The sequence below is a fragment of the Podarcis tiliguerta genome (genome assembly GCF_965153285.1).
Source record: "Podarcis tiliguerta genome assembly, chromosome: 1".
Taxonomy (NCBI): Eukaryota; Metazoa; Chordata; class Lepidosauria; order Squamata; family Lacertidae; genus Podarcis; species Podarcis tiliguerta.
In genome coordinates, this window is record NC_139534.1 from 19,788,256 (window position 1) to 19,801,398 (window position 13,143).

The window sequence follows — 13,143 nt, forward strand, 5'->3', positions numbered from 1 at the left end:
GTAACCCATTCCGGTACTTCTGGGTTCGGCACGGTGCACAACCCGAAATCATGCAATCCAAAGCATCTATAACCCAAGGTATGACTGTACTTGACTGCAGTTTTACATCCCACAATGCAGTGGTGACTTTTTGTAACGGAAAACACTCCTCCTCACACAAGGCAAGGCATGCGATTTCTGCTGATCCCCACCACCCCACACATGCGCACTGGCAGGCCTCCACAGTGTCCCATATATGTATCCTGTTGCAGAGGATCAACCAACCCTCAAGTACAGCTAGAGTGGGTGCTAGAGTGACTAGGGAGAGTTGAAAAACAATATGCTGCCCCATCTTGCAGAAGCAGAAGTGTTTTCTTACTAGTTCAGGGCCACCATTGGATACAACCCGAATAAAGTTAATACAGTGGTGCCCCGCAAGACGAATGCCTCGCAAGACGGAAAACCCGCTAGACAAAAGGGTTTTCCGTTTTGGAGGTGCTTCGCAAAACGAATTTGCTATGGGCTTGCTTCGCAAGACGAAAATGTCTTGCGATTCCTGGGTCCCCCCCCCCTTTTCCCCAAGCCCCTAAGCCGCTTAACAGCTGTTCGCTAAGCCGCTTAACAGCTGATCTAAGCCGCTTATCAGCTGATCTAAGCCGCTAATAGCCTTTTAGCAGCTAATCCGCTAATCCCTTAAGCCTTTAATAGCCGCTAATAGCCTTTTAGCAGCTAATCCGCTAATCCCTTAAGCCTTTAATAGCCGCTAATAGCCGCTAAACCGCTAATGGGCTTGCTTCGCAAGACGAAAAAAACCGCAAGACGAAGAGACTCGCGGAACGGATTCCTTTCGTCTTGCGAGGCACCACTGTATATGCAACGCTCATGGGAACGAACACCTTTTTGTTGAAAAATTGGGCAATTGTTGTTTACCTTAACACGAGGATCACATTCCAGAAAACCCAAATCCGAAAAGTGGCATTATTCCTGGAAGCTTAAGCTTTGAATCAATGCTGTCAGCTGTAGCTGATTTTAAAGCTCCTGTGTTTGAACCTGGGGGCTCTATGCAGCAAGGAATGTATACACCTAAAGGTATGTTCAGTTTTTATGGGTGTTTTAGTGGGAATCTGTAATATATGTATGGGTTCTTAATGAGCTGGTATTAATTACAACTCTAGAAATTAACTATTGTTATTTATTTATACCCCGCCCATCTGGCCAGGTCTCCCCAGCCACTCTGGGCAGCTTCCAATAGAATATTAAAAACACAATAAAACATCAAACATTAAAAACTTCCCTAAACAGGGCTGCTTTCAGATGTCTTCTAAAAGTCAGGTAGTTGTTTATTTCATTGACATCTGATGGGAGGGTATCTCTAAGATGTAAACAGCTTAGAGATAGTTGACTTCAGTTGCGTATTATGTGAATTTTGGTGGATTAATAAAAATTTTCAGAATTTCAGTGTTGTTACATGCTTTCAACTTTTTTGCTTTCCCTTCCCTAATTCCTCTGTTTAAACAAGTGTTTGTTTGTCACACTTTGAACACTATCATGATATATACAAGAACCAAAATAGTTGATCGGCGAACAGGATACATTGTAATTGTGTATGTTGAGTAATGATAATAAAGATATGTGTTTGAGGATGTTGGCACAAAACTGAAACACTTAGTTGCTGAAAACCTTCATTGTGGTTCAGCATGCACGTAGGTTAAGCCAAACCTTATCTAAACATAGACAAACATGTGGGCACTGAGGGAAAAAACAATTGTGACTGTGCTACTCCTTGCCCGGTCCTGCTGCTGCCATGCTACCCAGTGCTAAGTTGCAATTTGGCTTAGCATTATGTGTGACCCCTCATGGTTTGTCTTGTTTTAGACAAACCAACAGTTGTATCTAGAGCAAAGTTTTAAACCATAAACCTCAGGGCCAGCTTTAGAGCATCCCATTTGATGGTGCTCTTGTGCCTACCAGATATGGGACCATTATTCTTATCCGAAAGGGGTTTCAGATTGAGCACTAGAACACCTCCAAGATCCAACGTAAATGTGGCCATACTTAAGATTGGATTTGAGGAGTGGACTGTCCATTGAGTAGTCTTGTGTGTGCATACGTTATGTGTATTACATTACAGTCGTACCTCGGCTTAAGTACTTAATTCGTTCCGGAGGTCCATTCTTAACCTGAAACTGTTCTTAACCTGAAGCACCGCTTTAGCTAATGGGGCCTCCTGCTGCCGCCGGAGCACGATTTCTGTTCTCATCCTGAAGCAAAGTTCTTAACCTGAAGCACTATTTCTGTGTTAGCGGAGTCTGTAACCTGAAGCATATGTAACCTGAAGCATATGTAACCCGAGGTACCACTGTATTTCTTATCAGTTGTGGCATGAGAGTGGTTTGACTCAGTTTTAGGTTATTTTCATGCTTGATTAGAAAGCAAATGGGCATTTTATACTCTAAGGGAGAGGTAAAAGAGAGCTTCTTGTAGAGTGACAGTGTTTTCCTGCCCCTGGCAACTGGAGAAACACAGTCCCACTTGGTGGTTTGGTAGTGCCCACTTAGAAACACCTTTTGGATAAAACAATGAGTTTCTTCTCATTAATGTGTCCTTCTTCTTCGTGTTGTTATTTGAAGTACAGTGGTACCTTGGGTTACATCCGCTTCAGGTTACATATGCTTCAGGTTACAGACTCCGCTAACCCAGAAATAGTACCTCCGGTTAAGAACTTTGCTTCAGGATGAGAACAAAAATCACGCAGCGGTGGCACAGCGGCAGCAGGAGGCCCCATTAGCTAAAGTGGTGCTTCACGTTAAGAACAGTTTCAGGTTAAGAACAGACCTCCAGAACAAATTAAGTACTTAACCTGAGGTACCACTGTACATGAATAAACAAAATAATCAGTCAGCTACTTTAGTTCTTAATCATTCAGTATTTTTCAAGCACACCAGTATAAACTCAGGCTTTTAATGGTTGTTAATTGGATTTCATTGTCTAGTGTTTTCAGATGTTTATATGATCAGGTGAAGGTATGGTATGTTTGTAAGTGATTCTTTGTGTGTGAAGTAATTTGTATTTATCTTTTAAAAAAAAAAATCTTGAATAGATTTCAGAACTTAATGTCAAACATGTTCTATCTCTATAACAATAGCTGAAGTCTGGGATAAGGAGTTTGACCCCGTCATGGTAATTCTCCGAACTGTTTACCGTAGAGATGTGCAATCTGCGATGGACAGATATACAGCATTGTAAGTTGAATGTATTCTAAAATGAATACTATATTATGTAATAGTAATATACAGTGCCTTTTATTCTTAGGCAGTGAACCCGTTGGCATGTCATGCAAAGCCAGTTTGTTTTAAATCGTGGCTTAATCGTGATTCTTAATTGTGAATTGTTTGTTCGCTTCAAACAAGCCATGAGAAATAAGACAGAAGTAAGCCCAGTTTTGTTACTGGCTTTATTTCTTGCTTACCGCTCGTGGTTTGTGTGAATGCAAAAACCTTCCATACTATGACTTGTCTGAGTACATCCTTAAAAGTAGATTGATACTCAATCTGCTGCCGTAGTTAGCAAGGGCAAAATCATTCCACTCACTTGAAACAAATTATTATTCAGCTGGCTTGGGTCGGTATACGGCTGAAGTCCTTACAAGTATGATTTTGTGCTTTTCACTGGTGCAATTCTGTGAAACGTGTACCTTTTAAGTTTTTTTAAAAAACCTTCGTTTTGTGAAGTGGCATGTCAAAATGATGTATTGCCTGCCATTTTGAAGAAATACATAACCTTTTCAATTTTTAGTGAACTGAATAATATGTTCCTTGAAGCCAAGTAAAAACAAATTGGAAGTCAACCTTTTGGATTTATCCTTCCCTCCCATCTCCTCCCCTCCTACCCAATTCTTGCATCGTGAAGAACTGTTCTAGATATACTAACTGGAAATGTTACCCATCTAGAGATTTGTAGTTGTTCTTCATTCCCATCTGTGTGGTACAACTACGTTTACTACCCATATTATTAAAAGGATGATTTGTCATTGGGAAAACCTGGTCAGAAAACAAAGTAACATTTTTGTTTTCAAGTCTCTTCACTTCCTTGTTTCTGCTTTCCTTTTGTCAGCTGTGAGAAATTCTTTGAGCTGAATCGCACTCTGGCAAAAATGGGAACAGCCTGTTACCTGAAAAGATTTTGCCCTCCTCCCGCACATCTGGACTTGAGCTCATTACAGATGTTATGCTTAACCGTCTTAATCAGAGTTAAGATATTGGAAGCAGGCCACTTTTCTTTGTTGGTATTAACCATGGTGCACCAGAACATCAGCACCAGTATTAATTTTAATTGTAAACCTAGGCTTAGAAACTGGCTTGCAAACCTTTTGAATTTCTCCTCCCCTTCCATTAGTTTTTACCATGGTAGCACTGTTGTTGCATACTTTATCTTGCTGTACTTAGGTTAACACTGACAAGGACAGGAGTGTAGAGTCCATGTGGAAGGAGGAATGGGTAGTATCAGTCGTGCTGGTAAAATCTAAGACCACAATCATATGTACACTTAAAAGACAGAAAACTCAAGATTTACTTTCGAGTACATGGTGCTGTGGTCTAAACCACAGAGCCTAGGACTTGCTGATCAGAAGGTTGGCAGTTCGAATCCCCGCGACGGTGTGAGTTCCCGTTGTTTGGTCCCAGCTCCTGCCCACCTAGCAGTTTGAAAGCAAGTCAAAGCACAAGTAGATAGATAGGTACCGCTCCGGCGGGAAGGTAAATGGCATTTCCGTGCGCTGCTCTGGTTCGCCAGAAGCGGCTTGGTCATGCTGGCCACATGACCAGACACGGAGCAATGGATCCAAACTACAAGAAAGAAGATTCCACCTAAACATTAGGAAGAACTTCCTGACAGTAAGAGCTGTTCGACAGTGGAATTTGCTGCCAATGAGTGTGGTGGAGTCTCCTTCTTTGGAGGTCTTTAAGCAGAGGCTTGACAACCATATGTCAGGAGTGCTCTGATGGTGTTTCCTGCTTGGCAGGGGGTTGGACTCGATGGCCCTTGTGGTCTCTTCCAACTCTATGATTCTATGACCCGGAAGCTGTACGCCGGCTCCCTCGGCCAATAAAGCGAGATGAGCGCTGCAACCCCAAAGTCAGTCACGACTGGACCTAATGGTCAGGGGTACATTTACCTTTACCTTTTACATACTTAGTACTTCTGTTGAGATATGAAGGTGGTGATTGCCTCACTCTTTTTGTGATCATAATACAAATTCTCAGCTTTCCCCATTCTGTCTGATTTGCTGTTGGCTTTAGTATTAGAAGAGTCAGAGCCCTGCATCCAAGGTTGTATCCAAGGTTGTTAGTGCAAGGATTTCTGCTTCCCATCTCTCCCTAGCCCCCTCAAATCTGTTCCTGGATTATGGCGAAAACCCATAATGCATTTGAGCCTATTTTATAATTGGCACCTGGCTTTCAAAATGTTGGGTGCAAGCATTTTTAATTTTTCATTTACTACGAGAAATGCTGAAAAGCGCATGCAGTCAAATGGGCATTCGTTGAGTATCGCAGTTCTCAGTTGTATCTTCTGTAGCATTAACTTTGAGCAGGTTATTTTCTGGTTCTCTTACAGCTTAAAACAAAGTGGGAAAGTTCATGGAAACCCCTGGCCTCCTTACAAGAAACGGACACATTTACACCCAAGCTACAAAGGACTCATGAGGCTGTTGCACTGCAAAACTTTACACATTGTGTTATTCACTCTGCTCTACAAGGTACTACTGAATTGTTGGAGTAGGGAGGGGGAGCCAAGGGACACAAAGCTACTTCAGACTTCACATAATTTTGGTTTGTGGAGGGTGTTTGCCGCGGGTACAATTTTGAAACAGTGATTTTTTTAAAAAAAAAGTTGAGCCAAGTAATACCCTGATCCATTTTTAAAATTTGTTTTTCCAAGGAGAAATGGAACGTAACTGCATACATGTTAAGATTATTGTTAATAGTGCCACAAAGCCCTCTTGTTTTGCTCCTGTCCTGAAACATTCTGCACATTTTCTCAGCTATACAGGCTCAAGCTAAATTAGGTGGCCAGACTAGAATTTTTGAAACCTCATCTTGGGCTCACCTCTCTCTCTCTCCCCCTCCCTCTCCCTTTCTCTCTGTGTACTTCTTTAATTTGTTCCTTAAAATGAAGGCTTGCATATTTCCACAACACAAACATTTTCTAGTTGTGCTTGGGGAGGTGGTGCTGTGTGTTTGTGAATTGTGACCACCATTTTTCTCTTGGTAAATCGTTAACAGCTGTCATTCTGAGAGGTTTTCCTGTACTGAATACTGAATCATGTGGAACTGATGTAGCTATATATTATTTCTTTCTGTTTCCCCTCCCCTCCCACCGAATTCTGAAGTGGAAAAATTTTGAAAGGGAAAAAGGAAAGTAACATTTACTTTTGCTTTAGATCTTAATGGATCATCAGAATCTGTCAGAACATGTCCTTTGCATGGTTTTATATTTGATTGAGTTGGGACTAGAGAACTCATCCGAGCAGGAATCTGATGAAGAGGTAAGTGCTCACATTTCTGTACCTTTCTGGTGTTGTGCTTGTATCTAGAACTACATTTTTATTTTATAGACAATATATTTGCTCTGCTCGCAGCAAACTTTTACTGGAATGGAGGGGTGGGGTTAACGCAATTTTCCTTCCTCCCTCCCTCCTGTGTCCCCTGGAAAGTTACTTGGGTGGGCTAGGGGACCCTACAGAAGAGCATGGGAGGTGGCACTGTGGACTGTAGGAGGAGGGGGACATTACTGAAAATTGCCCCTTTCCTGCAGTTGGCGCCTCTGTTAGCATGATGTAGTGGTTAGAGTGCTGCCTTTGGCCCTGGGTGTAAAGGTAAAGGGACCCCTGACCATTAGGTCTAGTCGTGGCCGACTTTGGGGTTGCGGCGCTCATCTCGCTTTATTGGCCGAGGGAACCGGCATACAGCTTCCGGGTCATGTGGCCAGCATGACTAAGCCACTTCTGGCGAACCAGAGCAGCACACGGAAATGCCGTTTACCTTCCCGCCAGAGCGGTACCTATTTATCTACTTGCACTTTGACGTGCTTTCGAACTGCTAGGTTGGCAGGAGCAGGGACCGAGCAATGGGAGCTCACCCCGTCACGGGGATTCGAACCTCCGACCTTCTGATCAGCAAGTCCTAGGCTCTGTGGTTTAATCCACAGCGCCACTCACGTACCGGGGTTCAAATCCCCACTCAGCCATGAAGCTCACGGGGTGACCATGGGGCAGCTACTCACTCTCAGCCTAACCTACCTCACAGGGTTGCATGTTTGCCCTCTTAACTCCTTGCATGAAAAGTGAACTCATTAAAGAAGGCCCCAGACCATCCTTCTCCAAGCTTGGGTCCTCAGATGGACTACACTCTGATCTGGGAACTCGGGGTTGGAGAAGACTGCCTTAGGCCCTTCCACAGACAGAATGAGTCCCTCTGTTGGTGGAAGGACATTTTGGATCTAATCCACTATCATTTCAGAGCCTTATTTTAATGGTGGGCTGTTCATTGTGGGTGGAAGTTGGCCCCTAGGAGTAACTCAAAGACGTCTAGTGCAGTGAGCTCAGAGCCTGAAAATCCCAACGCAGTCATGAGCCCACCAGGTGGCTTTAGACAAGCTAAACAGCCTCAGCTCACCAGGTGCCATACAGGGATAGCAATACTTCACAAGGCTATCATAGTAACACGAGAACAGGGCCTTCTCTGCAGCCGCTCCCCGTCCGTGGAATGCTCTCCCCAGGGAAGTTCACCTGGCGCCTTCATTATACACCTTTAGGCGCCAGGCAAAAGCGTTCCTTTTTAACCAGGCCATTGGTTAATTTGATTTACATCCTATGCCCTTTTTGAAATGTGGTTTTTTGTGGTGGACGGTACTATTGGGTTGTTGTTTTTATTTTTATTATGTATTTTGTGGTTTTATATCTTGATTTTATTATGTGAACCGCCCTGAGACCCCCGGGTATAGGCGGTATAGAAATTCAATAAATAGTAATATTGGGAGAATGTATATGGCGCGTAACATTGCATAGTACTCCCACCTTAGTATTTCGGGAGTATTTCCCCCAAACACTTAAAGTGCTCTGTAAATACTAAGGTGGCAGCCCCAGTTATTCAGGAATAATTTTCCTCCATGTGCGGATTGGATGGGTTGCACTGACCACATCTGGTGCTGATGGCCTGCTTTGTTTTTGATGTGCCAGGATTCCATGGGAGGACAAGAGCGCTGCCACGATAGTTGGTTCCCAGGGAATAACTTGGTGTCTAACATGCGCCACTTCATTAATTACGTGCGTGTCAGAGTCCCAGAGACGGCCCCAGAGGTGAAAAGAGAACCACCTGCAAGTACGAGCGCCGATGGCTCAGCAGCTTCTCAGGTAAGGATGAGATCTTGCAGATTTATTATTCAGGATCTCATAAGTCAATGCTGACCTCAAGGCCTTTTGCCTTTATGTGGTTGTCTTAAACTTTGCTGAACTTATAGCTGTCCATATTTGATACTTCAAGACCTGGTATGTAATAATCACATTTCTTAGGGTATTTTAATGCCATCCTTTTCCCTCCAACTTCCCAGAATCCCAGGCGGCCTAAAGGACTTCAGAGAGAGGTAGAATTCTGTGTATCTTGCGTTCTAATGGCAAGATGGCTTTAGCTGTGCTGACCCTAACTTCCCTGCAATTCCACAGTCTTTTCAGGAATGTTATTAAGAAATAGCAGCCATTGCATATTTCTAACAATTGTGTTAAAAAAAAGTGCATTGGCCTAGAATATGGCAATCCTTTTTGGTTCCAAATTAATTGTGCCATCTGCTGGAGATAACCTTTTTTAAAAAAGGGGGGGGGGGAGAATTGCTAGCCTGTTGGAATAAATACTGTCTGCTTTGAGCGTGTGTGAATTTCTGCTGCGGTTCTTGCTAACATTTAATAATGCTGCTGCTCTTTAGCTTCCCATTTTCAATAAGCCTGGCCCTCAATCTTGTTAGAAATTACTTGAAATGATAAATGGTTAGTTGATTCATCTTTGTGAACACATGATTAACTTGTTTGAATGATTTATAGCCAATTCATAATGGGGTTGCCACCTTTTCGGGTGGAGGGATGGTGAAGAACAGAGCCGTGGCTCATTTTCTTATAGTAAATCAAGGATACACTACTACATATTTCATTAGCAGCAAGGCTATGCTAAAAGGAAAATGCTTAATGGAAGGCAAGCGTCACAGTTATTTTTTAAGGACAGAGCAGCAACTCTGTAAAATAATCACATTTTTCCTGGTATAGCAGGTATGTCCAACAGGTAGATCGTGATCTACCGGTAGATCACTGGACGTCTGCAGTAGATCACTGGTAGATCATTGGCTCCCCCCAAAGAAGCTGAACAACTCTGGCTCCCCTAACTTTGACCTGAATCCCCCAAAAGGGGGTAGATCACTGCCAGTTTTTAACTGTGAGTAGATCGCAGTCTCTTGGGAGTTGGCCACCCCTGTGGTATAGAACAAATTTTAACAAAAATTGCAGCTGTAAAACGCACATGGTTTTTTTGACCCACCTGCAGAGCCGATAACACCCCCTAGTCCCTCTTTAAATAATGCAACGTGCTCTTTTTTCCTACATACATATCTCAAATTTATAACAATTCTCATAGTAAAACGTACACAGTGGTATTCCAAACTTTTGAAAAGGGACTGGAGCCTTTTTAATCATAAAGTTTTTTAGCTGTAAACTTTGTGTATTGGTGGGTGGGGGTGGTTTTGTTTTACTGCATACATATTGGGAATGTTCAAAAGTGTTAAGCAGTTTGGAGCAGGCTGTGGGATTACTTTTCCCTTGCCTTTAGAAGTGCTAATTTCCCCAGTCCTTCCTCTGCTGCCCTTAACCATGACTGAACTTAACATCTGCAACTACATTTGGTTATGATTAAGGCTAACCAAGACTGGAAATCTGAGAGAACCTTGGTTACACTTAACTGCTGATCATATTTGGGTTTGGATACAACCCTAAACCATAGCTTGTTCAGCTTTAACCCACCCAAGCCAACTAATTATGGTTTGTGTGAGGTCAACAAACCACTGCCTGAAATTATGGTTTTACGTTGGCTTGTGTTAACTGTGATTTGTTGTATCAAAACTCAGTATTGTGGCTTAATCCTAGTCCATGCCTCTGCCAAAACGTTTGGAAACCAAAGCGCGGCTTCTGATTGGCTGCAGGAAGCTCCTGCAGCCAATCAGAAGCCCCATCGGACACTTGGCTTCCAAAAATAGTTCACGAACCAGAACAGTCACTTCTGGTTTTCGGCGTTTGGGAGCCAAAACGTTCAAGAACTAAGCTGTTCAAAAACCAAGGTACGACTGTACTTAATTGTGGGTAAGTTCGGCGGGGGGCGGTATGGTTTCTTCAGAAGGGAATGCTGGGGAGAGGCAGATGATCCTGTGGCCTGCTTTTAATTGCACTACTTCGTTAAGCATTTGGGAGTTGTATGTGTGCACCAGCCTTGGGAGATTGTGAAGTATATTTTAAATGCGAATGTACGTTTAAGGTGTGGCAGTTTTTGTTTTAAACAGCTAAGTAACAAATCGAAATTATTTTAAACGTAATTTTAGTTTAGCTTGTAGTTTTCATACTTACCGATTACTATATCTAATGGCCTTTTCTTATTATTTCCCCTTAAGAATTCAGGAACAGCACAAGTGTTCAGTCTGGTTGCAGAGCGCAGAAAGAAGTTTCAGGAAATCATCAATCGGAATACTACTGAAGCCAATCAGGCTGTTCGACCCAAGACTTCAATGAAGTGGTCTGCTCCAGGTGCAACTCCCCAGCTGACAACAGCTATCTTGGAAATCAAGGAAAGCATATTGTCTTTGCTAGTGAAGCTTCACCATAAACTGTCAGGAAAGCAGAACTCTTATTACCCACCCTGGCTGGATGACATGGAAACGTTAATTCAGTGCGAAAACCCTAAGTACTTACATGGGGATGGAATGACTGCGGTGGAAAGGATTTTATTGAAAGCTGCGCTTCAAAGCAGATTGAACAAACGTATCATTGAAGAAATATGTAGAAAAGTGACTCCACCTGTACCACCCAAAAAGATTAGTCCAGCAGAGAAGAAAATTCTGGACAAAGAAGAAAGGTAATTGGTGGTGGCGGCGGGGTTATTTCAGTGTTTGAACCGATTAGGAAGTTTGACAGTATTCTGTGTTAACAGGCTTCTAATTCTTCATCTGAGACCTTTATGAATTCAGGGCTCTGGTTGGCAGTAGACTTGACTATTGCCAACTACTGTTGATGCTGGAAGAAAACTGACTGGCAGGAGGAGCTAGGGAAATGGGTGATTGCTGCATTTCCTTTCCCCTTGTACCCATGTCTCAAGAGGGAAAATGTTGTCATAATCTGCCCTCCACTGTCTTAACAGGGCTGCAGTTCTAAGGGCGTCTGCATGCATGCATTGATTCTACCGGAGTACCTTGGTTTACAACCGTAATCCATTCCGGAGGTCTGTTTGCAAACCAAAACAGGTTGTAAGCCAAGGCGCGCTTTCGGCAATGGGGCCTCCAAAACAAATTTGTTTGTAATCCAAAAAAAGTGGGTTGTAAGCCAAAAAAAAGTTTGCAAACCAGGACACACACTTACGGGTTTGACGTGTTTGTAATCCAAAACCAGACTGTTTGCAAACCAAGGTACCACTGTATTTGTATTGCTATAAAACACATTTTTCTCCTCTAAACCTTATTGGCAGTGTGTGCTTAGTGTGATACCCAGACATGAGCTTTCATAAGAGTCACATTGCGACCTATACTGTTGTGTTCGTTTGAACATTCCTGCGCTAGCAGTTACCTGATAGAATAACCTGAGCAGGCAAGACTGCGTGTCATCCTGACTCTTTTTGGGGATCCCCACCCCCAGTGTGTGGTGAAATGGGGGCCAGGCCCCTCCCTCCACACCTTTCATGCTGCTTCTCACTCCACCTGATCATCAAATCACCAAGTTGCTTGGGAGCCATTGCAGTATTTCTTTGCGGAGGTAAAGGTAAAGGACCCCTGACAGTTAAGTTCAGTCACGAACAACTCTGGGGTTGCGGCGCCCATCTCGCTTTACTGGCCGAGGGATCCGATGTTTGTCCACAGGCAGTTTTTCCAAGTCATGTGGCCAGCATGACTAAGCCGCTTCTGGCAAACCAGAGCAGCGCACGGAAACGCCGTTTACCTTCCCGCGGTACCTATTTATCTACTTGCACTTTGACATGCTTTTGAACTGCTAGGTTGGCAGGAACAGGGACCGAGCAACGGGAGCTCACCCCATCACGGGGATTCAAACTACCGACCTTCTGATCGGCAAGCCCTAGGCTTAGTGGTTTAGACCACAGCGCCACCCATGTCCCTCTTTTCAGAGGAGAGAACATCAAAAGTCATGGGGCAAGTGGAAGGATGTATGCTGGCAGTTCCTCCCCAAACCAGCATTGATTCTCTGTGACCATTTGGGGCAATGGTGGTATGTGGAAAACTCCTCCACTCCCCTCCCCACTCCTGTCTGCCATGGGGCTTCTGAAAACAATGCTCATGGTGGTTTGATTGATTGATTGTACAGTGGTGCCCCGCAAGACGAATGCCTCGCAAGACAGAAAACCTGCTAGACGAAAGGGTTTTCCGTTTTTCAATGCGCTTCGCAGGACGAATTTCTCTATAGGCTTGCTTCTATAGGCTTGTCTTGCGATTCTTGCGATTTTTTCCCCGCTCCCCACCCCCTTTATCTAAGGCACTAAGCTGCTAATAGCCTTTTAGCAGCTAATCCGCTAATCCCTTAAGCCTTTAATAGCCTCTAAACCGCTAATAGCGCTAATCCGCTAATGGGGTTGCTTCGCAAGACGAAAAAACCGCTAGACGAAGAGACTCGCGGAATGGATTTTTTTCGTCTTGCAAGGCACCACTGTATTTGTACAGAGTTATACTGCAGCTACTCCATGCCGCAAACATACTGTGTGACTCTTAAATATATATTTTTCAAAATATTTTTTGATTCTCTTTTCTCATAACATTCAATATCACCACTTATCATTCATTTTCTAGTTTCCCCCCTCCCTGTTGAACGGCCTCAAGCCGCTTCTTGTCCCCCCCCAAAAAAAAACTCATTGTTAACGC

At 43.5% G+C, this 13,143-nt stretch overlaps 1 protein-coding gene across 8 annotated transcripts in view; it reads left to right on the forward strand.

The window, feature by feature from the left end:
- Nucleotides 1–13,143, forward strand: part of UBR3 (ubiquitin protein ligase E3 component n-recognin 3) — a 94,116-nt gene that overhangs the window by 34,144 nt on the left and 46,829 nt on the right. For 2 of the 8 annotated variants that reach the window (XM_083405192.1, XM_083405190.1), the window contains exons 18-24: nucleotides 934–1,068; nucleotides 3,125–3,221; nucleotides 5,593–5,734; nucleotides 6,419–6,523; nucleotides 8,216–8,389; nucleotides 8,587–8,619; nucleotides 10,678–11,138. In XM_083405192.1, the coding sequence (XP_083261318.1) occupies nucleotides 934–1,068; nucleotides 3,125–3,221; nucleotides 5,593–5,734; nucleotides 6,419–6,523; nucleotides 8,216–8,389; nucleotides 8,587–8,619; nucleotides 10,678–11,138 (1,147 nt within the window). Of the gene's footprint in view, nucleotides 1–926; nucleotides 1,069–3,124; nucleotides 3,222–5,592; nucleotides 5,735–6,418; nucleotides 6,524–8,215; nucleotides 8,390–8,586; nucleotides 8,620–10,677; nucleotides 11,139–13,143 lie in introns of all 8 variants that reach the window. The other 6 variants (XM_083405191.1, XM_083405193.1, XM_083405197.1 and 3 more) reach the window with 3 other exon arrangements.